This window comes from Musca domestica, unplaced genomic scaffold (assembly GCF_030504385.1).
Source record: "Musca domestica strain aabys unplaced genomic scaffold, Musca_domestica.polishedcontigs.V.1.1 129, whole genome shotgun sequence".
Taxonomy (NCBI): domain Eukaryota; kingdom Metazoa; phylum Arthropoda; class Insecta; order Diptera; family Muscidae; genus Musca; species Musca domestica.
In genome coordinates, this window is record NW_026712171.1 from 791179 (window position 1) to 819050 (window position 27872).

Here is a 27872-nt window from a genome sequence, read left to right on the forward strand (position 1 = left end):
GATTTATGTTAAATCCGGTACGGAATTGATTTACCCCTATGGCAGGTTTTTTGATTCATACGTTCTGCGTGCATATACACAAGTATATATATACGTAAACAAACATCGGCTTAGCGGCATTTATATTCTACTAAGGGCGTGTCAAAACCACTGAATCTATTAAACGCAGTGGTTTTATCTTCAATATTAGAAACGCGCTATAAGAAAATTTGCAAATATTTACAAACAGAAATTGGTTACAAACTCTCTGTAAAAAATTGTCAAAGTGTCTCTCTCAAGTGGCTCTCTTTAGATTAAATTTAGTGTTAACAGACAACATCCAGTAACAGTATGCAACAATTGATAAAATTTTTTAGGCACCCAGACGGACCTTAATATTTCAGTAAAGGTGTTGTCAGCAAATTTTTAATCAGCTGTATTTTGTTCTAATGGAATTCCGTCACAAAACGAGGATTTGGTAAAGATTTTTTTTTGTAAATTACGTCAAACTGAATGAAACCTTCTTTGGCACAACATAAAGTGGTGTTTCAGTATATATTCATATATTACTCAAATAACTACGATTTTTAATCCTTAGTTTTGTTTAGTGTTTCGATTTGATCTTTACAATAGTAATTTATTATTCCCTTTAATTTTGATTTTATTTTCTGAAAAAAAATATGTTTTAATTTAGCACTTTGTTTGATTAGTTTGGAGTTTCTTATTTTTAATAACTTTAATGTTGATTCTGAAGTCCTTAATTTTTATAAGCATATTTTTGTTCACTTTCTCCGTCTGTCTAAATACATAAATTAATTTTTTTGTTTCATTTGCTTCATCGTTTTCAAGACACAACAGTTACTGGTCCAGTTCCGGAAAGTTTGCTACAAACTGAGGGAAGGAGGAGGAGGAATTCATTTAAATAACAATTAGATATTTAATTATTAAATATTTAAAAAATATATCAAAAATGAACACCAACGTTAAGTTTTATACGATTCCTGTTGATAGATAGGGGATAATGCCGGTGCTGGAATAATATTAGCTGCTACCACTGGAACTGATGATGGTTTCGCTATGGTTGCCGTTGTTGGTAATGCGGGTGTATTGGCATCTGGATTACATTCTTTGTGCACTGAAATGATGGGTTAAGTTGATTAGATTAAGATTATAATAAAGAATAATGTGAAAACAAGAAAAAAAGGTTGAATTCGGCTGGGCCACAGTTTTAATACCCTCCATCACGAAAAATAAAAGGTTTTAATTTAACAGTATTTCGATTTTAACGAACTAGGTAAATAAAAAATAAGAGTCAGTTTTGCCGAGAGGCAATATTTTGACTTCTGTTATGATTATTCAAATTGTTGACCATCTATGGAGTAGTTTCCGAATATGTATATATATACAGGATGAGATGAAAAAACTTCAACCAACTCCAGACTGCTGCCACTCGTCCGACCGCTGTTAAAATTATTCAATTGACAGCTCATTATATTGTTTAAAAGCGTACAAAAGTATTTCGGTGAGAATTTTCAAGAAAAAAAGTTATTCGTGATGGAATTCAAAAGTGATAGTGTGATTTCTTTATATTTGCCTGGATAACCACAAGTGGCTATCGTTAGAGCACTCCATCATTTAAATTTGAATAAATCTTTTGTGTGTCATGCCATCGCTCATAACCGTGATACTGGTAGCGTAGCCCGACGTTAAGGAAGTGGACGGAAGAAAACAACAACATCAGCAAAAATGGTTCGAAAAGTAAAGAAGCGACTTGATTGAAACCCTTGACTGATTAAATGAAAGTTGTGTTAGTTACTACGCTTATAACTAAATAACCGCCGATCTGATTTTAACGATTCATACAAATTAGGAATTGTCTTTTAAAATGTGAAATTTGAACATTTTGACTTTTGAAATGTACAATCGTAATGTTTTATTTTGCATGATTTTTTTCCATTTTGACTTCCTTTCTCCAATGTACATTTAAAGTGTTTTTTTTTTTTTTTTTGTTATTTTTTATATTTTAATTCTAATATTAATATCAATTTATTTAATTAACTCGATTTCTGGAGAACTGAAATTGCAGGCGGCTTACATTGAAATATAATACCGAATTTTGTGGTGGCGAAACGGAGTAGATGATATCAACATAATTTAACGCGATCACACCAAAGTTAAAGGATAATTACTTTTTCAAAATCGCTAAAAAAAATTCACGAAAAAAGAGATCTCATTGCAGAAATTCTCAAATCGGGGAAAATCATTTCAATTGAATCTTTTCAATTTGTTTTTCATTTTTTTTTTTTTTTTTGTCAATCTATATATATAAAAATCAATTGTTGTTCGTTGGTAATGGAATCCGTTGAGAACGGCTGGACCGTTCGTCATACCCCGAGTTGGGTTTTTAAAAAAAATATTGACCACGCCTACTTTTACGCCCACTATTTCGATATATCTTAAATCCTCATATTTGCCAAATAATCAAGATATCGGTTTTAAAATTATTACACGACATACTGTTGACTTTCCCTCCAATCCTGAGTATTTATTTGGGCGCTGAGGAACTGACTACGCCAACTTTTTAATCTATATATCTATACTAGCTGGCCCTGCCCGCGTTGCCGGCCCGTAGTTTTAGTCTTTAATGCATAGTTTTTAATGTATAATAATTCATAGAATAATAATAATTCATAGAATAAATGAAATAAATACGCATCGCAAAATGTCAATGCAGATTCACGTAACGGGCGATTTATAGTGTTTTAAGTGTAAAATCAATTGAAAAATGTTACCAAGATCCTGCAAATAACTGAAATCAGCGGATACTTTCATATAAGGGTTATACCAAAGCATGGTCTCATACTTATAATTATTTGAAAGAATGTGTTGTTCTTTCTAAATTCTCAAATTACCAACATTCGAGGAATTTGAAAGAGGCTCTATCATTTGAGGGGGGCTATATCACAATGTAGACCGACCTGACATATATTTTGTACAAATGATTCTTCATGTAACCCCTTTTGGGATTTTTATCTACCAACAGAACAATTTCTCAGTGTAATTGCTGACGATAGCGCATAGTCCCCGTATAACGCTACATGTGAGTCAATGTTACTTTAAAGGGTTCGAAAGAATTTTCTGAGGATATAAATCCTTTTCTCACAAAATTTTCAATTCGCTCCACTATTTTGTATAGTCCGCATATTACAGTGCCTCTTCATATTCGGTATTTCACTGATTACAGTCCCAATGAATTTTTCATTTTCCGTTCTCATTGGATGGATTATTTCCATATCTATGCAGTACGTTGAGATTTTAAATGGTTTGATGCTTTGATCAAAATTGAAAATTTTGGTATAACGGCATATAACGGTTGTTCGCTGGTAATGGAATCAGTTAAGAACGGCTGGACCGATTTGCATAATTTTTTGTACAAACGTTCGTCATACCCCTAGTCAGGTTTTTAAAGAAAAAAGTATTGACCACGCCTACTTTTACGCCGATTATTTCGATTTATATAAAATCCTTATATTTGCCAAATAATGAAGACATGGGTTTGAAAATTATTACACGAGATACTGTTGACTTCCCATCCAACCCTAAGTATTTATTTTGCGGGTGAGGAACTAATGACGCCAACTTTTTAATCTAAATAAATAAAAGAAAGTTGTGTTAGTTACTACGCTTATAACTTAAGAACTGCTAGACTGATTTTAACGATTAATACAAATTCAGAATTGTCTCTTGACAGTGTGACGACGAAAGTAATTTCATTTGTTTTCGTCCCCACTTTGTTGTTGAATTGTCAAATTTATTTGTGTAAATAATGAATTATTTATATAAATAGGAATTTTCCAAAAAAATCACCGTCCTTTTATTTCCAAAACTTAACCAACCCCCCTCATAGTTATTTACATCAACTTCTTGTTTGGCATTGATTTTAACTAGACAGTTAGGTTCAATGACCATCATAGTCAAGGCCACGAAGTAGCAGCGAGCAATATTGTTAGATCAAAACACAACTGCAATGCCAATGCATTAAACCAATGCATAGGCAGCCAACAACAAGCAAGCATCACAACGATCGATTCAACCAAAGCATTGCGCCAATGCATAAACACACAACAACAAGCAAGCATGGCACAATGCATAAACGCACAACAACAAACAAGACACACTGGGCATTGATGTTAATGCATGGTAGTGGAGACCGGACAACGCAGGCATAGCATAACAACAAAGACCATGCGTAACAGTGAACATCGTTCGATGATGGTAAAGCGAAAGCATCGAAGACAAAATTTATAACTGTTTTGTGTAACAACAAAAAGGCTTTGGCATAGGAAGTCTGAGATCACGTGACATGCTGCGAGGCTATAAAAATCCTATTAGAAGTTCTTTTCAGTTTGTGAAGTGAACAACAGCGAAGAAGACAGATGAGTCAGAGTGGTGAAAATATAGGAAAACTGTAAGAGGTGTTCATAAGCCTTTCTGTAACTCGCTTTATTTACACCAACTTCTTCTTGGTTACAACAGAAAAGGATAAAATACAAAACAATCGCGTAAAAATTAAATATTTTAACATTTTCATTTTGACCATGGTACAATAAAAAGGTAAGGTGGAGCTACCAGCTGATTACAATTTTTTTCTGAGTGTGCCCGACTTCTGCCACTTCTGTGTATGTATTCATTTTTTGAAAAATAAAAACAAAATATTTTCAAACCAATGATTGGAAGAAACGTAGATTGTGGAGCGCGCTATGAAGATCTTAAGCAACTTTGCCATGGAATTGATTGATTGGGCACTCTGGATCATATTTTTGAAAGAAAATCCAGGCACTTCATTCGTTTTATTTTAATCATTAAAAAAGAACAAAATCAAATAATTAAAAACAACTTTTTGCATATAATATTGAATATTTCTAACAGAAAGCGGGCATAGCCTCAGAGCTGTATTTCTGTAGTTTTACGAAGCTGTTTCTACCTCTATCATGGTAGAAATATCAGGTAGCAACATAGGCGAAAATTACAACAAAGCAACTTTTTTGGAAACTTGATATGTCAAAATTGAAAGCAAAGCGAATATACCTGACATATAAAATTTGAAGCAAATTGGTTTGCACCAATCAGAAATATTCTGAAATATTGAAGAATATTGTTTATTTTTAAAATTTTATTGAAATTTCAAGCAAGGAAATGTTGTGTTGTTGTGAATTGTACTGTTTTGTACGTTCAAGAGAACTCGATAAAAACAAACAATAGCATATAAAAATGCGTTAAATGCCCGTGGAATGGAAATCTCAATGGAAACAAATTCAATAAGAATTCAGAGAACTCAATATATAAGGAACCATCAACAATATCAACAACGGTGAATTTCCGGTCTCTACCATCTTTATTACAGATCTTGTGTAGATGAAAATATTCAGATGTACCAAGTCTCAATAGATACTGATGTTTATTTCTCGTCTTATGAGCTTCATGGATTTTCAAAATTTTGAGCCTTTGTGGGGGAGGTACCAGAAGGAGTGGACCGATATATCCCATCTTCACAGCTTATCTTGAGTTAGTAGAAAAAATGGGATGTGTAAAATATAAAAAGAATGTGATACCTGTTTGGGATTTAATAAACGTTTTGGTTATTCAAAAAAATATTGGTATGTGTGAAATGTTGTCCCTTTGTGGGGGAGGTACTTGATGGAGTGGAACGATGTTGCCTATTTCGCACCTAATTTAGCACTGATGCAAGTATTTGGATTTGCAAAGCTGGAGAAAAATCGGATTATCGTTTCTCTTTCTTTGCAAAACAATATATATGTTTTTTTTTTTTTTTTGAAAATGATGACCTTTTGTGGGGGAGGATATGTAAAGTTTGAACGAAATCGGATGCTCAATAAGGTACAAATTATTTTCTTTGAACACGTTGGCGTTTTGTGAAGTAAAACCGATTCCCATCTTGATCTTATTTTGATAGATGTATTACGATGCGCCAAATTTGGACAAAATCGAATACTCCTTCCTTATCGTGCGTACAGACAGACTGTAAGGAGGACATCGCTAGACGGACTCCAAATGTCTGAAATGGATTACGTCCAAAGAGACCTAGGATTCAAAACCATTATTTCGATGCCATTTGGTTGAGTAGTATAAGGAATTCTAGGTTTATTTGTTGTTTCCGTTTGAAGTTTAAATTTATGTTATGTATCAGTAAGGCGAATTCAAATTACAACAATTTTTTTGATGTAATTTTTTTGGTATTCACTTTATAACTGCTAATAGCATGCGCGACTGCATCGGTGTGAATGCCACTCAGACCTGCCTGATAGGCTTCTTGATCTAGAGGTTCTCTCTTGTAGCGCTGGACCTCCCTCTCTAGATCATGTATGTCCTTCCTGACACGCCTGGGTGGGGGAGATTTATCCACCATATAACGAAAGCATATGATTATGCTAACGTAAGGGAAGGACTTTCGCCTCCTCATGTAGATGGTCTCGTAATTCTACCATGCTCCTTATTGTACCATGATTTTGACTTATAATTTTCGAATGTACATTTGTAATGTTTTTTTTTATTGTTTCGAATTCCAATATGATATGTAATCTGTTTGGGGTGCATAATGCGACAGCGGACAAAACTGTTATTTTTAGATTTTATGTATTTATTGAGTAACAATACGAATAATATCATTTAAGAAGATGATAAGCTATGAACAAAAAAATCAATATCTTACCATGTACGAAGTGTTTTTGTAAATTTGATTAACTTCATTTAATTGTTTCGTTGTCTTGAAAACTGAAATTGCAGGGGAGTTACATGAAGTGTAGTATCGAATTATGTGGTAGCGGAACTGAATAGATGATTACGAAATAATTTTACGCGGTCACATCAAATTACTTTATTAAAATCGCTAAAAAATCATGAGAGAGAAAGAGACTAAAATCGGGGGATGGAAAAAAAAAAGAAAAAATGTGTTCAATGGAATCGAATTTCAAAATAATAGTACATTCAATTGACAATCTTTGTAAGGACCTTTAAACATTTGCTGTAAAAAATCAGCGAACAAATTGAAGATTTTTTCAATTCGTTTTTCAACTTTTGTCAATTTTATATAACGTGCGATTCTTTTCAATTTCGTCTATCAAATTGAATTCAATGGATTTTTCGTGAATAAAATAGAGAATAATTTTTCACCATATAAAATTTTTCACCATAAAAATGAAATAAGTGCACAATACGACGCTAACTGGCGATCTTTCATGTCTGAAATTGACATCTAGCTTTCAACTCCAGGGCCTACATCGTGCTTCAGCTGGAAGACGCGAACATATTTAAACTAACAAAAATGACCGACAAAGCTTTCATATGACAATAATTCGTCCAATGAGAGCTCAAAATGTAAAATTCTTTGGGACTGCAATCAGTAAAATACCGAACATAAAGGGTGTAAAATAGTAAGCGAATTGGACATTTAGTAAGAAAAGGATTTCTATCCACCCAGAAATTCTTCCTAGACATTCAAGATATCTTAAATCGCTTTTGCAGGTCATGACATGGGTCATAACTCACGGATAAGGGTACAACCCAATTTCAAGTATATTTTGCAATTCTTTGTACTCTATTGAATTTGTAACCCCCAAGAAAATATTGGTTGGGATGTACGTCTATATGAAATAAACTCCAAAAAGTCAAATTGGGATTCATTCAGTCGGAAATTGTGGCAGAAATATGAACATATTATTACGAATATTAGAAAGTAGCACGGGACCAAACATTTGTTTAATGGTCATTGAATTATACTATGATGAAAACAAGTAAGGAAAATTCATAAGTCGGGCGTGGCCGACTATATGATAACCTACGCAACTATACATATTTAGTAGAGCACCCGTAAAAAAGAATTTATTTGAAGTAGATCATACCACCTATCAACATTTGGTTTTAAAGCAATTAAAGTTCGGTTTCAGAGGAAACTAATATATGGGAGGCATATACAGTTCTGATTCGATTTTCACTAAATTTGATGGAGACATTTTAATCTTTTATACCAAATATCATTGCTATAGAGAGTAAGATATCACTTCGAGAAGGATTATATTAAAAAAATATACATCGGAGCTGAGTTCCACAAAATGGTAATGTACGTCCCGAAATTTACTTCATTTGGGCTGATATTAGCTATTATTTGCACAATAAACCTGAAGTCGGATTATTGAAATATATGAGAGCTACATAAAATTTGGCAGAGGTATTTCTGAGCTGTATAAGATATGTGGTACCAAATATCATTGTTGTCGAATGTATATTGCGAATGTGAGGGACTTAAACACCATATCGGATGAAATATATATATGGGAGCTGTAGCTGAACCGATTTTCACCAAATTTAATGTACTTACTTTTAGACTGAATTCGGTTGGATACGCCAAAATTCAGGTCATTTGGACTACTATTGGATATTTGGTGCACAATTAACCCGAAATCGGTTGAAGATATATATGGGAGCTATATGTAAATCTGATCCGATTATCGTTTTAATAGGGCCAAACAAATGTTTTTTTGGAAAATTTCATCTAAATCGTATAATAAATACGATCTGCATTTTGTTTTCAAGAATGCATGGATGGACGGACGGACATGCATAAATTGATTCCGAAAGTGATTCTATGAAGATCCTCAAAAGTATCTATGGGTCTATCTCGCTTCCTTCTGCATGTTGCAAATAAATGCACAACGACATAATACAATATGTGGCGTAGGGTATAAATATAGACTTTATGGGGTTTCCAACACACAATTTAATTGACAAAAAAGTAATGCCCATCTTACGGTAATGGGTATAAGAGAGTAATTATCTTTGACTATTCTGAAATCATTCTCCCTCAATTATGAGATGGACAACACTAAATACCACGCAGCATAGTACTCTAAACGTTGGAAATACAAATTCCAAATTACAGCTCATTTGAATAGAAAATGTTGCTAAGCTCTCTACAATATCAAAAATTAAGTTTTTACATGGGACTATTATAGATGTTCTATATCACATAGGCTGAAAAATAAGATCAAGCCCATGGCTGAAAAATAAGATCAAGCTATTCAAAATATCTAAAACCGACGGTGAATATTTATTTATATTTAGAAATTACTGGAGTCTTTACTTATAATAAAAATTGTGCGGCTTACATAAGTCAGATCGGTGATTTATTATTCTTTAAAAAATATGCATTAAAGACTGAAAGTACGGACCGGGCCAGCTAGTTTAGTATAAAAAATAAATGATATACTCCGAAAAATTTTACTGAAACCTTAAAGTTATTAATCGTTAAAATCAGACCGGCGGTCTTTATGTTATAAGAGTAGTAACTAACACGACTTTCTTTTACATATAGAGAGATAGATTTAAAAGTAGGCGCGTTACTCAGCCCCTGAATATGTACTTAGGGTTGGATGGAAAGCCAACAGCATCTCGTGTAATAATTCTCAAACCGATATCTTCACTATTTTGGCAAATATAAAGATTTTAGATAAATCGTAATAGTGGGCGTAAAAGGAGGCGTGGTCAATATTTTTTTCTTTAAAAACCTAACTCGGGGTATGACGAACGTTTGTACAAAAAATTATGCAAATCGGTCCAGCCGTTTTCAACTGATTCCAAAAAAATAACAATTGATTTTTATATATATAGATTTATTGGAGCAATGGGTGTACTGGACCGAGTTTCACCAAATGGTAAAATTCGGTTGAATATGAAATAATCTATCCAATTTGGGCTGATATTATATATGGTGAGCACTAATATTGGCAGAAAAGGATAGAATTCAAAAAAAAAAAAAAATCGCGTAAAAATGGGAAATTTTAACATTTTCATTTTGACTCTTCAAATGTACAATAGTAATGTTTTATATTGTAGTGTAGTGTTTATACTCTACACCACAAGGTGGTCAGGGTATTATGTCTTTGTGCATTTGTTTGTAACAGGCAAAAGGAAACGAGATAGAGCCATAGTTCTTTTGATGATCTGCATAGAATCACTTTCTGAGTTGATTTATGCATGTCAGTCGGTCTGTCCGTCTGTCCAAGTATTCTTGTGAACAAAATGCAGATCGCATCTATTATCCAATTGAGATGAAATTTTGCACAAATCATTTGTTTGGCCAAAGGACGAACCCTATTGAAATTGGAGATAATCCGTAAAAATTTAGATATAGCTCCCATATATATCTTCGTCGGATTTGCCTTTTATTGTGCACCAAGCGTGTAATATCAGCCCGAATAGCATAGAATTTTGCACATACAACTAAATTAGGCCAAATTTGATCGAAATCGGTTCAGATATAGCTATAGCTCCCATATATATTGTTCATCCCATATGTTATTTTTGTCCTCCGCAGCCGTAATATGCACTCTGTAACAACAATATTTAGGAAAATATATGAAATGCAGCTCAAAAATACCTTTGCTAAATTTTATCGAGATTGGTTCAGATTTGGATATAGCTCCCATATATAACTTCGTCCGATTTACTTTTTATCGTGCACCAAACGTCTAATATTTGCCCAAATGGGATGGAATTTGGCACATACGAACGAATTGAGTCTAGAAGGTAGTATGCCAAATTTGATGAAGATCGGTTCAGATATATCGCTCTAGCTCCCATATATATTTTTCATCCGATTTGTTGTATTTGTTACCCACAGCCGAAATATGCACTCCGTAACAACGATATTCAGGGAAATATATGAAATGCAGCTCAGAAATACATTTGCTAAATTGTATCGAGATCGGTTCAGATTTGGATATAGCTCCCATATATAACTTCCTCCGATTTACCTTTTATTGTGCACCAAACGCCTAATATTTAGAAGCTAGTATGCCAAATTTGGTGAAGATCGGTTCAGATATAGCTGTAGCTCCCATATATTTTGTTCATCCGATTTGGTGTATTTGTTACCCACAGCCGTAATATGCACTCCGTAACAACGATAAATATCTTTGCCAAATTTTATCGAGATCGGTTCAGATTTGGATATAGCTCCCATATATACCTTTATCTGATTTCAAATTAATTTTGCACCAAATGGGCAATACAAGTCCGAATTTAAAATATACGAATGCTTCGGCATATTTAGTTGTACGAACCGTTTTTATACCCTACACCACGTAGTGGTAAGGGTATTATGTCTTTGTGCATTTGTTTGTAGCATGGAGAAGTAAACGAGATTAGCCCATAGTTCCTTTTGGTTATCAGCTTAGAATCACATTTTGAGTCGATTTATGCATGTCCGTCCGTCTGTCTGTCCATGTATTTTTGTAAACAAAATGTAGGTCGCATTTATTATTCGATTGAGATGAAATTTTCTAAATAACATTTGTTTGGCTCAAGGACGAATCCTATATGCTTCACATTTGGTGAAAATCGGTTCAGATATATAGCTCCCATACATATGTTTCATCCGATTTGGGGTTAAGGTCCCTCACAAGCGTAATATGCATTTCACAACAATGATATTTGTTACCAGATATCAGATACAGCTCTGAAATAAGTGTATCAAATTTTGTCAAGATCGGTTTAGATTTGGATATAGCACCCATATATATCCTCAACCGATTTCGGGTTAATTGTGCACCAAATAGTCAATATCAGTCCAAATGACCTGAATTATGGCATATCCGAACGAATTCAGTCTAGAAGCAAGTACATGAAATTTTGTGTAAATCGGTTCAGATATGGCTATAGCTCCCATAAATATGTTTCATCTGATTTGATGTTTAAGTTCCTCACATTCGTAATATGCATTCGAGAACAATGATATTTGGTATCAGATATCTTAGCTCGAAAATACCCCTGCGAAATTTTATCAAAATCGGTTCAGATTTGGATATAGGTCCCATATATATCTGCAACCGATTTCGGGTTAATTGTGCAAGTGATATCATGCACTCTATAGCAAACTATATCTGTTCTTAAGCCAAATGTTGAAAGGTGGTATGATCTACTTATAATAATTTTTGTTTGTCAATTTTATATAATGTACGATTTTTTTTCAATTTGGCTTATCATATTGAATTCAATGGATTTTTTTGTGATCAAAATAATGAATACTTTTTCACAACATAAAAATGAAAAAAAGCGCAATACGATGCTAACTGGCGATATTTCATGTCTAAAATCGACATCTAGCTTTCAACTTCACAAAAATTACTGACAAAGCCTAATGAGGCTCATTTCAAAACTTGGACCTATTTCTTTTATATGACAATAATCCGTCCAATGAGGGCTCAAAATACAAAATTCTTTGGGACTGCAATCAGTAAAATACCGAATATAAAGGGTACAAAATAGTAGAGCGAATTGGACTATAGTAAGAAAAGGATTTATATCCTTCCAGAAATTCTTCCCACACATTCAAGATACCTTAAATCGCTATTGCAGGTCATGACATGGGTCATAACTCGCGGATAAGGGTACAACCCGAGTTCAAGCATTTTTTACATTTTAATCATATTTATATAACCATTGCATAATTTAAGCTATTTTTGGGGTCTTGGCAACTTTTTTCTTTTGGCCCTTATTTGGCATCTTTGTTCCTAAGGGGGATAGAAATCCTCTTCGCATAAATTGTGACGGCTTGACCACATTCTTCAATTGATTTGGCTAAAAAATTGTATTCAGGCTTCCCTGGTGTAGAGAACCATCTTACAGATAATTGTCCACATAGGCATTTATTTAAGTATAGTCCCTACATTAGTGTACTCCCAACTCCACTTTCATAACCAAATGTGTGCTCAGAAAAGAAAAAATTGTATTCTATTGAATTTGTTGCCCTCAAAGAAAATATTGGAAATGTACGTTTCGAAATTCACTCCATTTAGGCTGAGATTAGCCATTATTTGCACAATAAACCTGAAATCGGATTAAGAATATATATATCATTTTCGTCGAATGCATATTACGAATGTGAGGGACATATACACCAAATTGGATGAAACATATATATGGGAGTCATAGCTATATCTGAACCAAATTTAATGTACTTGCTTTTAGACTAAAATCGGTGGGATATGCCAGGTCAGGTCATTTGGACTGATATTGGCTATTTGGTGCACGAACAGATCAATTCTGACCGTAACGTAGATGCCGATAGTAAATATATCGGATATATATAGCGAAATATATATAATGTGTACATACAAAGGAAGAGGATGTTAGCTAGAATGCTTATATCTCAAAAATGGCTGGACCGATTTTGACAAATTTTGTCAATTCGGAATGCCCTCTTGGCATCTACATCTATAAAAGAGGAATCTATATCTATAAAAGAGGAAAATGTTTGTATGTTTGTTTGTTTGTAATTAATGGACTCGAAAACCGTTGAATAGATTTTCCTGAAAATTTCCATATATACTGCAATATCGCCTGAAAGTAACATAGGCTATATACATTTTTGAATTTCCACTTGGAACTGGAGATATAGCATCAGAATCGGAGATACCTCCCAAAAATTTAGATTTTATATGCACATATCTATTGATTAGTTGAAGATACAGTCTCCAAATTTGGAATACGTTACGGAATTTGGAACAAAAATAAGTTTGCCAAATTATATTGTAATCGGTTCAGATTTGGATATAGCTCCCATATATATTTTCGACCGATTTCGTTCATTTGATGCCTCAAACACAATATGAATGTTCGATTCCAATGAAATTTGGAATGTGTGACGGGATTTAATCCGAAAATAAATTTGTTAAATTATATTGAAATCGGTTCAGATTTGGATATAGCTCCCATATATATTTTCGGCCGATTTCAAGCATTTGATGCACCAAACACGCTATGTATCCCCAATTTCAATGAAATTTGAAACGTGTGGTAGATTTTATCTAAAAAATTGATTTCCCAAATTATATTGAAATCGGTTTAGATTTGGATATAGCTCCCATATATATTTTCGACCGATTTCATGTATTTGGTGGACCAAACACGATATGTATTTCCAATTGTAATGAAATTTAAAATAAGTAACGGAATTGGGAATCAAAATGAATTTGTCAAATTAAATTGAAATCGGTTCAGATTTGGATATAGCTCCCATATATATTTTCGAACGATTTCATAATCGAATCGTTGGGTCGAAATAATCATTTTAGCCCTGTTCATCCGTCTGTCCGTCCGTCCGTCTGTTGTAATCACGCTACAGTCTAAACGAATTAAGATAGGAAGCCAAAATTTTGCACTGATCTCTCTTTTGTCTGCAGGCAGACCAAGTTTGAAGATGGGCTATATCGGTCCACGATATCGTTTAGCCTCCATATAACGGTACCCTCCGATATTCGGTATTTTGATGATTTTAGCCACATTTTTTAATGGAATTGTCTGAAGGACAAGGAGTTCTTTGTGAGCACCTTTCCCCCTAAAAAAGAATTGTCTATATAGGTCCACGATACCGTATATCCCCCATATAACGGCACCCCCGATATTCGGTATTTTGATAATTTTACCCACATTTTTCAACGGAATTGTCTGAAAATCCTCACAAGGAGTTCCTTGTTGGTACTTTATATCTCAGCAGAGAATTATCTATATAGGTCCACGATATCGTATAGCCCCCCTATAATGGTACCCCCCAGTATTCGGTATTTTGACGATTTTAGCCACATTTTTCAATGGAAGTGTCTGAAATTCCACAAAAGGAGTCCCTTGTGAGTATTCTACCCTCTGAAAAAGAATTGTCTATATAGGTCCACGATATCGTATATCCCCCATATAACTGTACCCCCCGATATTCGGTGTTTTGATGATGTTAGCCACATTTTTCAACGGAATTGAATGAAAATCCATACAAGGAGTTCCTTATGGGTATTTTATACCTGGGAAGAGAATTATCAATATCGGTCCACGATATCGTATATCCCCCATATAACGTTACCCCCGATATTCGGTATTTTGATAACTTTACCTAAAATTTTCAACGGAATTGTCTGAAAATCCACACAAGGAGTTCCATGTGGTCACTTTATACCTCAGCACAGAATTGTCTATATAGGTCTACGATATCGTATATCCCCCATATAACTGTTCCACGATATTTGGTATTTTGATGATTTTACCCACATTTTTCAACGGAATTGTCTGAAAATCCACACAAGGAGTTCCTTGTGGGTACCTTATATCTCAGCAGAGAATTATCTATATAGGTACACGATATCGTATATATAACGGTATCCCCCGATATTCGGTATTTTGATGATTTTACCCACATTTTTCAACGGAATTGTCTGAAAATCCACACAAGGAGTTCCTTGTGGGTACTTTATAGCTCGGCAGAGACTTATCTATATAAGTCCACGATATCGTATAGCCCCCATATAACGGTACCCTCAATATTCGGTATTTTGATGATTTTAGCCACATTTTCAACGGAAATTGTACACAAGGGGTTTTTGTCAGCACTTTACCCCCCGACAGAGAATTCTTTATATAGGTTAATGATATCATATAGCACCCATATAACGGTACCGCCGATATTCGGTATTTTGATGATTTTGGCCACATTTTCAAATCGTATTGTCTGAAAATCCACACAAGGAGTTCTTTGTGAGCACTTTACCCCCAGAATGGGAATTGTCTATATAGGTCCGTAATATCGTATATCCCCCATATAACGATACCCCCCGATATTCAGTAGTTTGATGATTTTAGCCACTTTTTCCAATGGAATTATCTGAAAATCCACACATGGAGTTCCTTGTGAGTACTTTACACGCAGACATAGATTTGTCTTTATAGGTCCACAATATCATATATACCCCCATATATCGGCACCTTCCTATATTAGATATTGTAAAGATTTAAAATAAAATTTAATGGATTTAATTTTTTTGAAAAATTTCTAATTCGTTCCAAATGGTGGAGGGTATTCAAAGTTCGGCCCGGCCGAACTTACTGCTTTTTTACTTGTTCAATTTGACTTCGCTACTAACTTTAAAGAAAGTGTCATTAAACTGATACAACAATGTGACATAATAACCCTGCATCTCGGTCTGAAAGTCGTATTCACGATTCAATGTATTTTGAATATGCAACAGAAATCGAAGTGAACACCATATTGAAATCACTAAACGTTGACCTTAAAAATAATGCTGATGTTATGACTCCAGTTATAACCAAATTAATAAATTCTACCATATGTGAGTCTTCTATACCAGTAGAACTAAAAGAGTCAATAATAAGACCTATATTTAAAAGAGGTAATAAATAAGAATACTCTAATTACAGACCCATTTCAATATTGCCTGTAGTAGAAAAAGTTTTGGAAGAGATTGTCACCAGGAGACTCAATAGCTTCCTGACAAAATATAACATTATAACACAAAATCAACACGGGTTCAAAAAAAAAAAAAAATAAAAAATAAACAATGAACTCGACTAGCAAAACAACTGTCTAGTCTTTTTTATCGATGTTAGCAAAGCTTTTGATACTTTGTCTGACGAAAAAATAACAAATGTGTTGGAGAAAATTTGAATAAGAGGAATATGCTTAAAATGGTTCAAGGATTACCTCAATTGCAGGTCCTTTACAGTTCAAATCGATAATACAAATAGCCATAAATTGCATTCTCATTTTGGAGTCCCACAAGAATCCAGGTTAGGTCCACAACTTTACCTCATCTATACGAATGAAACGACACAAATTTTAAGAAACAGCAATTCTTATGCTTATGCTCATGACACGGCCATTATTGTATCGCATAAGGATATTCAAAGTGCAATGTCCATTATGCAAGAAGAATTAAATTTCACAATTATGACTGTCTACACCAATAATATAGAGAAGCAATCAAGAAAGAGAAGAAGAAGTATTTAGGCGTTCATCTTGGTCATAACTTCAAATGGAAAATACGTATTGCAACCTTCAAAAGAAGGTTCGAAAAGCCGCATTTGCACTATATCACCTTGGAAACTGCGCCCCATACCACGTGTTAAAAGTGGCATACTACTCACTAGTAGAATCTCAACTTCGGCATGGTATCACTGTCTGGGGAAATTCAGCTTGTTGTAAAACCATGCAATACACGCAAGATAGGATAGTCAATTCTGTGAATAAAAATTCCCGATACATAGATAACGACATTGGAAATCTAGCACAATTCAACGAAATTAAACAAATTTACAAAAAAAAAAAAAAACACAACATTTACAATATAAACGAGCTGCTTTAGATATCAGTCGCCAGCCAATTTGCAGACGATCCATGTTTAGCAAAGAATATTGACCACCAACACAGTACAAGAAGAACTACAGGATGTTTTAAGATACCAAAATTCCGTACTGAATACGGTAAATTATCACTACAAGTCACTCTTCCCAAAATTCTGAATGATCTACCAAAAGAAGTCATGGATATAAGAAATAGTTTTTGTTAGATTGAAGAAAATCAATAAATATTTTAAAAATTACTAAATCTATAAATTAAAAAAATGTAAAACTACAATATAAGGTTACAGTTTAAGCAAACAAATCACATTCATGTTACCTTTGATATACGTTTGTATATATTTATACCCTACAGACAAGCCTATTGAAGGCATGATAGGTCTATGTAAATGATATGAAATTTTAGCAATAAAGATTGAAATTAAATAAAAAAAATACTTATAATATTGAAGTATACATTTTGTAATATTTTTTATTTATTTATTTATTTTTTTGTAATATTTTTGTATTATTTATGCTGATTTCCTTGACGAATATAGCCAAATATGGTAGACAAGCAAATCATAGAGATGGGTCTAAATTTAGAGATACAGAGGGGCCTCTTGCTTTTGGAGATGATCGAAAATATTTAGGGGTTCAAATGAACCAAAAGCAGAAAAAAATTCCTGATCACACAATTAAAGCCAATCGACACGCCTGAGAACAGAGTTAAGGACAGGGAAGAATTCTAGAATTTTGGATGACCATTGGATTATATTTAGCTCTAAAATGCACCAAAACAACAAATAGCATGACTGATCAAAATGTTCCTGGTCAAAAAGCTAAGTGTAATATCTGTTCTCCGTGATATAATTTCAGAAGCGAAATCTTCCAAAATGGATTTGGACATAAGGGGGCTTCTAACATATTGTAGTGTTGTAGGGTATCACATGGTCGGCCCCGCACGACTATAGCCTTTGCTTACTTGTTTATATTTTATTTTTTAATTCGAATATAAATACCAATTTATTTAATTGACTTGATTTCCTGAGAACTGAAATTGAAGGCGGGTAACATAGCTAAAATTCTCAAATCGGAAAAAAAAATCGAAAAAAAAAATAGAAAAAAAATTTCAAAGGAATCGAATTTTAAAATAATAGTTCATTCTATTGACAAACTTCGTAAGGACCTTTAAACTTTTGCAGTAAAAAAATGGAACAAGTTGAAGATTTTTTCTTTTTCAATTTTTTTTATTGTCAATCTATATATATATAAATCAATTGTTTTTTTGGTAATGGAATCAGTTGAGAACGGGTGGACCGATTTGAATAATTTTTTGTACAAACATTCGTCATACCCCGAGTTAGGTTTTTAAGAAAAAAACATTGACCACGACTACTTTTACGCCCACTATTTCGATTTATCTAAAATCTTTATATTTGCCAAAATAATGAAGATATCGGTTTGAGAATTATTACACGAGATGCTGTTGGCTTTCCATCCACCCCTAAGTACTTATTTAGGGGCTGATAAACGCACCTACTGTTAAATCTATCTCTCTATATGTAAAAGAAAGTTGTGCTAGTTACTACTCTTACAACATAAAGACCGCCGGTCTGGTTTAAACGATTCAGACAAATTCGGAATTGCCTCTTGGCAGAAAAGAAAAAATCAAAAAAAAAAAAATCGCGTAAAAATGTGAAATTTTAACATTTTTATTTTGACTTTTAAAATGTACAGTAGCAATGTTTTATATTGCATATTTTTTTCCATTTTGACTTACTATTTTCAAATGTATATTTGTAGTGATTTTTTTTTTTTTTTTTTTTTTTGGAATTCTAAAATGATGTGTAGGTTTTTTGGGTAGTATAAAGCCACAACGGATAAAACTGTTGTTTATAGATTTTAGGTATTTATTCGTATTACCTAATAAATACATAAAATCTATAAATAACAATTTTATCCGTTGTCGCTGTATATGAAAATTCTAAAATCGGGAAAAATTGACAATTTTTCAATGGCATCGAATTTCAAAATAATTGTACTTCGTAAGGACCTTGAAAAATTTGCCGCAAAAAATCACCGAACCAGTTGAAGATTCTTTTCCTTTTTCCTTTATTGAAGTGTACATTTTTTTTTATTGTTTTGAATTCTGGATGAATAATATTAAAAATGAAATGAGGACGCAATACGATGTTAAATGCTTTCTACTCCAGGATGTAGGTCCTTCAGCTGGAAGATGCGAACACATTTAAACAAACAAATATGACCAAAAAAGCGTTAAGGGGTTCATTTCAAAAAGTGGACCTGCTTCTTTCATACGACAATAAATTGTCAAATGAGAACACAAAATGCAAAATACATTGGGACTGCAATCAGTCAAATACCTACTATAAAGAACGCAAAATAGAAATTCTTCCTAAACATTCAAGATACCTTTAATCGCTTTGGCAGGTCATGATATGGGTCATAACCCCCGATAACGGAACAACCCGATTTCAAGTATATTCTACATTTTAACCATACTTTTCGTACTAATTTTAGCTTATGTTGATAATTTAAGAAGAAACCATCTTTGCAAAAAATGATCACGTTTTGGTATCACCATCATATGATTTAAGGTATTTTCGGGGTCTTGGCCACTTTTTTCATTTTTTTGGCCCTTATTCTCCTCTTCTTATAAAATTTTTATTTTTCGGAAAAGGGCGCATCTTAGTCTTGAGGCTACCTGGGGTAAAAAAACCCTGGGGTAGAAAATCATCGTACAGATAATTATCCACATAGGCATTTATTTAAGGAACGTAGATTTGGGATGTACGTCTATATGAAATAAACTCCGAAATGTCTATCTGGAACTCATTCAGTCGGAAATTGTGGCAGAGACATGAAAAAAATACGAAGTTACAAAGTAACTTTATTGGATCTCCATCGCACAAGTTAAATGACAAACAATTAATGCCAATGGACAAAACTATATACCACGCAGTACGGGATTTTAAACGGAAATACAATTTTCAAATTATAGCTCATTTGAATGCTTTTTACAATACCAAAAATTGAGCTGAATTTTCACATGGGGCTATTATAGATGTTCTTTATCATATAGGTATTAACACTCAAATTAAAGCCTATAGCTGAAAAATAAGATCAGGCTATTCAAAATATCTAAAACCGACGGATATTATCGTTTGCCATTAATATTAATTTATATTTAGTCATGGAGTCATTACTCATAATCAAATCATTACATATAATCAAAATTGTGCCGCCTACATAAGTCAGATCTGTGATTTATTATGCTTTAAAGACTAAAAGTACGGGCCGGCAACGCGGACCGGGCCAGCTAGTTATACCCTACAACACTATGTGTTGGGGGTATTATAAGTTTGATTGGGCCAGAATTTATGTAACACCTCGAAATATTGGTTTCCCATATAGGAAAGTATATATGGATCTTCCTAGCTCGCCGAGCTGAGTCGATCTAGCTATGTATGTCCGTCCGTCCGTCTGTCCGTCTGTCCATGTTAATTTGTAATCAAGCTACAGGACGCAATTATGAAGCGATCCTCACGAAATTGAAAATGGAGGTGGGGTTAGGGTCCGAATAGAAGCCTATTTCTTTTGGAGATGATCGCCAAATGTTTATGGGTTGAAATGGACCAAATACTGAAAAAATGTCGGATTTTGCAGAAGCTATACAGGTCGCAATTATAGACCAATCGACGCGGATCTTCACATGTAGCTAGAGTTTAGGGCGGGGAAGAAGCCTACCAATTTGGGTGGTCATCGGATAATATTTAGCGGGTAAAATAGACCATATCTTTTTTGTTGAAAAAAATCAAAATTTTTCATTAAACCACGAATATTTTAAATCCCGGCGAAATCACAAAGCCATGACAAGGTTACTTCTGATCTTTACATTGATGTTAAGATCCAACAAATCGGATATATAGCAAAATATGTGCGATATATATGTCTATCAAAGAAGATATGCTTGAAAGATCTCTTATATGTCGAGAACGGCTGAACTGATTTCGAAAGTTCTCATTAATTCAGAATGGCCTCTTGGCAGGAAAGAAAAAACGTCTAAAAAATCGCATAAAAATATCTCTCTAAAGATGAAAATATTGATTTTGTAAAATGTTCTCATATTTTTTCCATTTTGTCATATTTTCATTTTGAATTAAACATTTGGTAATATTTCTACAGCTAACAAAACTAAGTAGTTAGGATATCATATACAGATCGCATTTATGGCCCGATCCTTACGAAATTTTGCATGGGAATAAGATGAGGGTCAGAATAGAAGTCTACTCTTTTTGGAGATGATCGCCATATATTTAGGGTTGAAATGAACCAAAAACTGCAAAATTGTCAGCAGGTCGCAATTATCGCCCGGTCCTCACGCACATTTAAATGGGGGTTACCGGACATTGCAAAAGCCAAGCAGTTTTGGATAGCCATCCAAAAATATTCAATGTGTGAAGGAGTTTGCCAACTTTTGTAGACAAAATACGAAAATGTCCATTCCAGTGACTTTTTGGGGAATTCACAAATACAGGAAAGACGCACTTCTGACTATTTCGTTAACGCTGATTTCGTTGAAGAATATAGTCAAATGTCTGTATCTCATATAGATGCGTTTCAGTCAAAAACCAATAATAAATGTTATTCTTTTGCCACTTCTGAGAGATCATAGGTCTTTTGGGAAATATTGGAAGACCATTTAAGTACAACATCTACCAATAAATTGAAAATGAGCAAATTAGTTTAAATTGCTATTATTCGAATATTGGAGAACGAAACCTGTTGGTTTTCTTTTATTATTTGTCACAATATCTTCTGGAATTCTTTCGAGTATTTGGCCTATAAAAACTGTATGGTTTATTATAGTGTTGTAGGGTATTCAACGGTCGTCCCCGCTCGACTGTAGCCTTTGCTTACTTGTTTTATATTGAATTCAATCGATTTTTTGTAAACAAAATAAAGATTTATTGTCACAATATAAAAGAAAGTTATGTTAGGTACTAGGATTAAAGGCAAGGCTTGACGGATTTTGACAATGCATACAATTTTGGAATGGTATCCTGGCAAAAAAAATCGCGGTAAAATATACCCAGTATATTTAGTAAAAAAAGGATTTATATCCTTCCAGAAACTTTTTCTAAGCTTTCAAGGTATCTTAAATCGCTTTGGCAGGCCATGGTATGTGTCATAACCCCCGGATAAGGGTACAACCCGATTTCAAGTATATATTACATTTTAACCAGATTTGTCATACTAATTTCGGCAAATATTGGTAATTTGAGAAGAAACTAATCTTGCAAAAAATTATCACGTTTTGGTATAACCATCATATGTATGATTGATGCTATTTTCGGGATCTTGAATTTGTTTTTTAATTTTAGGCCTTTATTTGGCATCTTTGTTTCTAAGGGGTAGAAAATCTCTTCTCATAAAATTTTCAATTTTCGGAAAACGGTCCACCTTGGTCTTGACCACATTCATCAATTGATTTGGCAAAAAATTTTATTTCGGCCACTCTTACAGATAATTGTCCATATATGCATTTATTTGAGTATAGTTCCCACATTAGTGTACCCCCAAGTTCACTTTCCCATCCAATGTGTGGTTAGAAAAGAAAATTTTGTATTCAATTGAATTTGAAACTCCCAAGAGAATATTGGTTGGGAACGTACATTTGGAATGTACGTCTATATGACATAAACTCCGAAATTGTGTCAGGATGAAATATGGACTTTATGGGGTCTCCAACGCACAATTTAAATGACAAATGGTAATGGGTGTAAACGAGTAATTATCTTTGACTATTTTGAAATCATTCTGCCCTCAATCATGAGGTGGACAAAACTAAATACAACGCAGCACGGTATTCTAAACAATGGAAATACAAATTCCAAATTACAGCTAATTTGAATGGAAAATGTTGCTAAGCTCTTTACAATACCAAAAATTGAGCTGAGTTTTCACATGGGACTATTATAGAAGTTCTATATCATATAGGTTTTTAACAATCAATTATAGCCTATGGCTGAAAAATGAGATCAGGCTATTGAAAATATCTAAAACCGACGGTAGGTGATTATCTATTATAATTTTTGCCATGAATGAGTTATTTTGCTTATAATAACCAGTAAAAAAAGTCTTAAAGTCGGGCGTATGCCGAACTCGACCTAAGTTTGACAATAATATTACGATGTACCAAGTTTGAATCAAAGCGAATACTCCTTTAGAGAGTTATCGTGCGCACCAGCCAGCCACAGAAACGGACTGACTTCGCTAGATCGACTCCAAATGTCCTGAAACGGATTTGGTCCAAAGAGATCTAGGGTCTAAAACCGTTATTTCGATAAGTCGCGTTTTGGCCGTATCAAATGATGTATACCCTCTCCAGCCATATGGCTAAGGGTATAATTCAATATTGAAAACCGCATCATAAAAAGTTCTACCTGATCATAAAACAAGTAAAAAAAATTTAAAATATTTTGACTTCTCTTATGAATTTTCAAACTCTTGACCCTCTATGAAATGAATGGGTCAATAAAGTCCATCATAAATTCCATATTCATCTCAGGATTCTGGTTGAGAGACATATATTTAGATTTTGCAAGTTGTAAAGAATCGCTGAGTTGTTTCGCAATTTATGACAGATAAAAGTATTGCAAATAGTGTCCGTTTGTGGGTGAGGTATCAGAAGGGATTCGCAGATATATAGCATCTTCACAACAGGTCTGTGTGTGAAATTTGAAGAGAGTTGGATGCTTATTTCGGTTTCATTGAGCGTTATGTTTTTTTCAAAATCTTGAACCCTATGTGGAGCAGGTAGCAAAAGAAATGGCCCGATCTCTAACATATTTATAACAGATTTTGTGTTGATGGAAATATTGGGATGCACCATGTCTGGAATGGAATCGGATGTTGATTTCGCTTTTTTTGAACTTCATGGATATTCAAAACTTTGATCGTTTGTGGGGGAGGTACCAAAAGGAGTTGACCGATATATTTCGACTTACTACAAGATCTTGGGTTCATAAAAATAGTAGGATGTGTGAAATTTGAAAAAATCGGACCCTTACATCATATTTTTATGAGTTATAATTATTCAAAATGTTGATCCTTTGTGGAAGAGGCACTTGGTGGAGTGGACCAATATTATCCATTTTGACACCTGACCTAGAACTGACGCAAATATTAGGATTTGCAAAATTAGAGCAAAATTAGATTATTGTTTCCTTTTCTGTGCAGAAAAAAATATATATATATTTTTTTTTGAAAAATTTGATCTTCTGTGGGGGAGGTACCAGAAGGAGTGGACCGATATACTCCATCTTAACACCGGACCTTGGGCTAATAAAATCATTGGGATATGTGAAATTTGAAAACAATCGGACTCTTAGATTACATTTTATGAGAGATATTGCCCATCTCCGAACTCGATCTAAATTTGACAAAGATATTCCGATGTACCCGATGTACTTCGAGAGTTATCGCGCACACCAGCCAGCCAGACAGACGGACGTGCGGACATCGCTAGATCGACTCCAAATGTTCTGAAACGGATTTGGTCCAAAGAGACCTAGAGTCTAAAACCGTTATTTCGACTAGGCACGTTTTGACCGTATCAAGTGATATATACCCTCTGTAGCCATATGGCTGAGGGTATAAAAAATGTAAATGTATTTTGAGGGATTTCCAGCTAATTCTGACAACAGATTAAAAATGTGGAAAAGTCTAAAAAAACTGTTTAAATCGTACTGTGCTATATCAAAAGTGGTGTATATTAAGTTCGCCTGCGTACTTTTCAATAGCATTCACTCAGTAAGTTCTTTCGAGAGGGTGAGAAAATTCGTAATTGCAAAAAGGCAATAACAAGTTAAATCTTTTTTTAGCAAATTGAAATACATTTGCAGTAAAATTTTTTCCATTCTCAGTATATTCATTTTCCAGTGCAAAAATTGCCAAAAAAAAAACTTCAAATTATTCTTATTTACTGATTTTTTGATAAAAAGACAATATACTGCAACATTTTGTACAAATTATTATCACAGATAAATAAATATGTAAAAAAATTGTTTGTGTCGCTGTGGACAGATTGCAACTTACACAAATTCAACCTACCTGCAGCTGCTGTCATTCGATTGTATAAGTTTCTCTTTTTCTTTTTTAATATTGCATCTAAGTTATAGCCCTCTATAGCCATTCTGGAAGAAAACGAATAACTGAAATGCTTTTATTGCAATTCTTATAAGTCCCGTTTCCTGCTTACTTTTCTATTCTGCTTAAACCTAAAATGTCCTTGAAAACCAAGAAGATCTTGTTTAGTGTCAAATTGGGTAGTCCCTGTCCCAAATACCGTATGAATTTAAGTTGTTCGGATTTGGGTAAACCGCTCTCCGATAAATCCAAAAAGGGTCTATGATCGGCCACCTTATATTCCTAGAAGAGTTCAAAAACGAAAACAACAAAAACAAAGAGAATAAAGAACAAATAGAATGACATTAAATCAAATCCTTTTATGGTTGAAAGTTTCAATAAATTCAAAATATATTGTTCATTCATGGTTTTTTATGGAGAGTGGTGGGTTTTTTGTTTGCTCACATTGCAAAATCTGTTGAAATTTTCGATGAGAATATACTTTTCATAATACGTTACAGTCTGATTTGTTTGAATACCGAACTGTTTTAGTAATTCCTGTTTTTTGGGTGGTAACCTGGACAATTGGGTACAAATTCCATCCTCAATGCGATGCGTCTCATGAACATTGAAATTGTCGAAGATAATAAGATTTTCCAGAGGCCTGGCAGGGGCTGTCTGTGGTCCATTGATTGCAGTTGGTGGCAACATTGTTTGGTTACTGTTCTGATTAATGTCCATAAGGGTAGATGTTGTGGGATGTTGCTGTTGTTGCTGTGACTGTGCTGGTATCAAAGGTGGTGGTTGTAACACATTCAGATTCAAGGACAACGTTGTTACTGATCCACTTGCTGGTGCGATGGTTGCCGATGTCGTCCCTGTTATAGATGCTGGAGCCACAAGGAAATCCATGCTATCATTCGACTGTTGATTGAGAATATTTTTCAGATCTGAAAATAAATACAAATCAAAGAAAACATAAAGAACGTTACTAACACATAACATACAAATATATTGGCAGAAATATTGACATTTGTGTAGTTTTAAAATAATCTTCTATATCTATAAAAGAGGAAGATGTTTGTACGTTTGTTTGTTTGTATGTTACTTTATATCGTGTTTGGTGTACAATATACATGAAATCGGCCGAAATATATATGGTAGCCATATTCATACCTCAACAGATTTCAATATAATATGGCAAATTTTTTTGTTGGGTACCAGATTTCGTCTCTCTGTCTGAATTTCTTTGGAATTGGACATACATATCGCGTTGGGTGCATCAAATATATATATATATATATATATATATATATATATATATATATATATATATATATATATATATATATATATATATATATATATATATATATATATATATATATATATATATATATATATATATATATATATATATATATATATACTAGCTGGCCCGGTCCGCGTTGCCGGCCCGTAGTTTTTGTCTATTATGCATATTTGTCAAAGCATAATTATTCACAGATATGACTGATATAAGTGTTCCCGTACTGGTCGATTAAAAGTGTTTTAAAATAGCTGTACCCATATTTAAGCCGTGGGCTTCAAAGGTGTGGATGTGCTATACAAATTTATTAAAAAGTATATATCAATCTTATCCCCATGTAAGGGATCAAATTAATTTTTAGTATGGTAAAAATCGTAGCAAAATCTTCCAGTGAAATGAGCAGTAATTTGGAATTTGCTGTATTTTGTACACCTCATAATTGAGCGCTGAATGAATTAAGAATAGCCAAAGTTAATTACTTTTTTAAGCCATTAGCACCTCAGATTGTCCATTAGCGTTCTTATAAGTCCCCCTAACCATGTCGGTCTGTTTGTCCGCCAAAAAGTGGACTTGAGGGGGTACTATTATATGGAAAAAATTCTAAAATTTGTAGATATGTTCATATTTTTGTGTAAGTTTTCACCACCCAAATACACATTTTTAGCCAAATCCTTTGAAATATGGTAAAATCAGGAGATACTTTTATATGGGCACTACTCCGAGACATCGACCAACATTGAAAACATTCTTCTAGCCCTTATAATCCAATATGACAAATAGAGACCAAATCAAAAATTTAACAGAACAACATAGCATGTCAAACTGAAAAACATTTCGCGTGATTTAAATGAGTAAAAATAGTTTTATCCACCATATTATCATATAGATGTATTTCCCAAATCTACCTTTCCAACCAATATTCTCTTGAGAGTTACAAATTCAATAGAATACAAAATTTTCTTTTCTGACCACACATTATATGTGAAAGTGGACTTAGGAAAATACTCCAATGTGGGGACTTTACTTAAATAAATTCCTATGTGGCAATTATCTGTATGATGGTTCCCTAACCCCTTAGAGATAAAGATGCCAAATAAGGGCCAAAATATGAAAAAAGTGTCCAAGACCCCAAAAATAGCTTAAATCATATGATGGTTATATAAATATAAAATCGGGTTGTACCCTTATCCGTGAGTTATGATCGATATCATGACCTGCAAAAGTGATTTAAGGT

General features: G+C 33.7%; 1 protein-coding gene across 1 annotated transcript; it reads right to left on the bottom strand.

Annotated features, from left to right (window-relative positions):
- Positions 1–708: 708 nt before the first annotated feature.
- LOC101894059 (uncharacterized) lies at positions 709–26273 on the bottom strand. Its single transcript, XM_005189527.4, has 4 exons — positions 25795–26273; positions 25463–25632; positions 25315–25397; positions 709–1114 (listed from the first exon to the last, which is right to left on the bottom strand). The coding sequence occupies exons 1-4, from the start codon at positions 26239–26241 to the stop codon at positions 963–965; spliced, it is 852 nt and encodes a 283-aa protein (XP_005189584.1). The 5' UTR covers positions 26242–26273; the 3' UTR covers positions 709–962.
- Between the last annotated feature and the right edge of the window lie 1599 nt (positions 26274–27872).

What these genes read in the sequence shown, in the direction of transcription:
- LOC101894059 (XM_005189527.4), bottom strand. Translation starts at nt 26,241, where the DNA reads ATGGATTTCCTTGTGGCTCCAGCATCTATAACAGGGACGACATCGGCA. An exon ending in ATTTCAACAGATTTTGCAAT is followed by an intron (nt 25,633 to 25,794) that starts GTGAGCAAACAA and finishes GAACTCTTCTAG; the next exon opens with GAATATAAGGTGGCCGATCA. An exon ending in TCGAATGACAGCAGCTGCAG is followed by an intron (nt 1,115 to 25,314) that starts GTAGGTTGAATT and finishes CCATCATTTCAG; the next exon opens with TGCACAAAGAATGTAATCCA.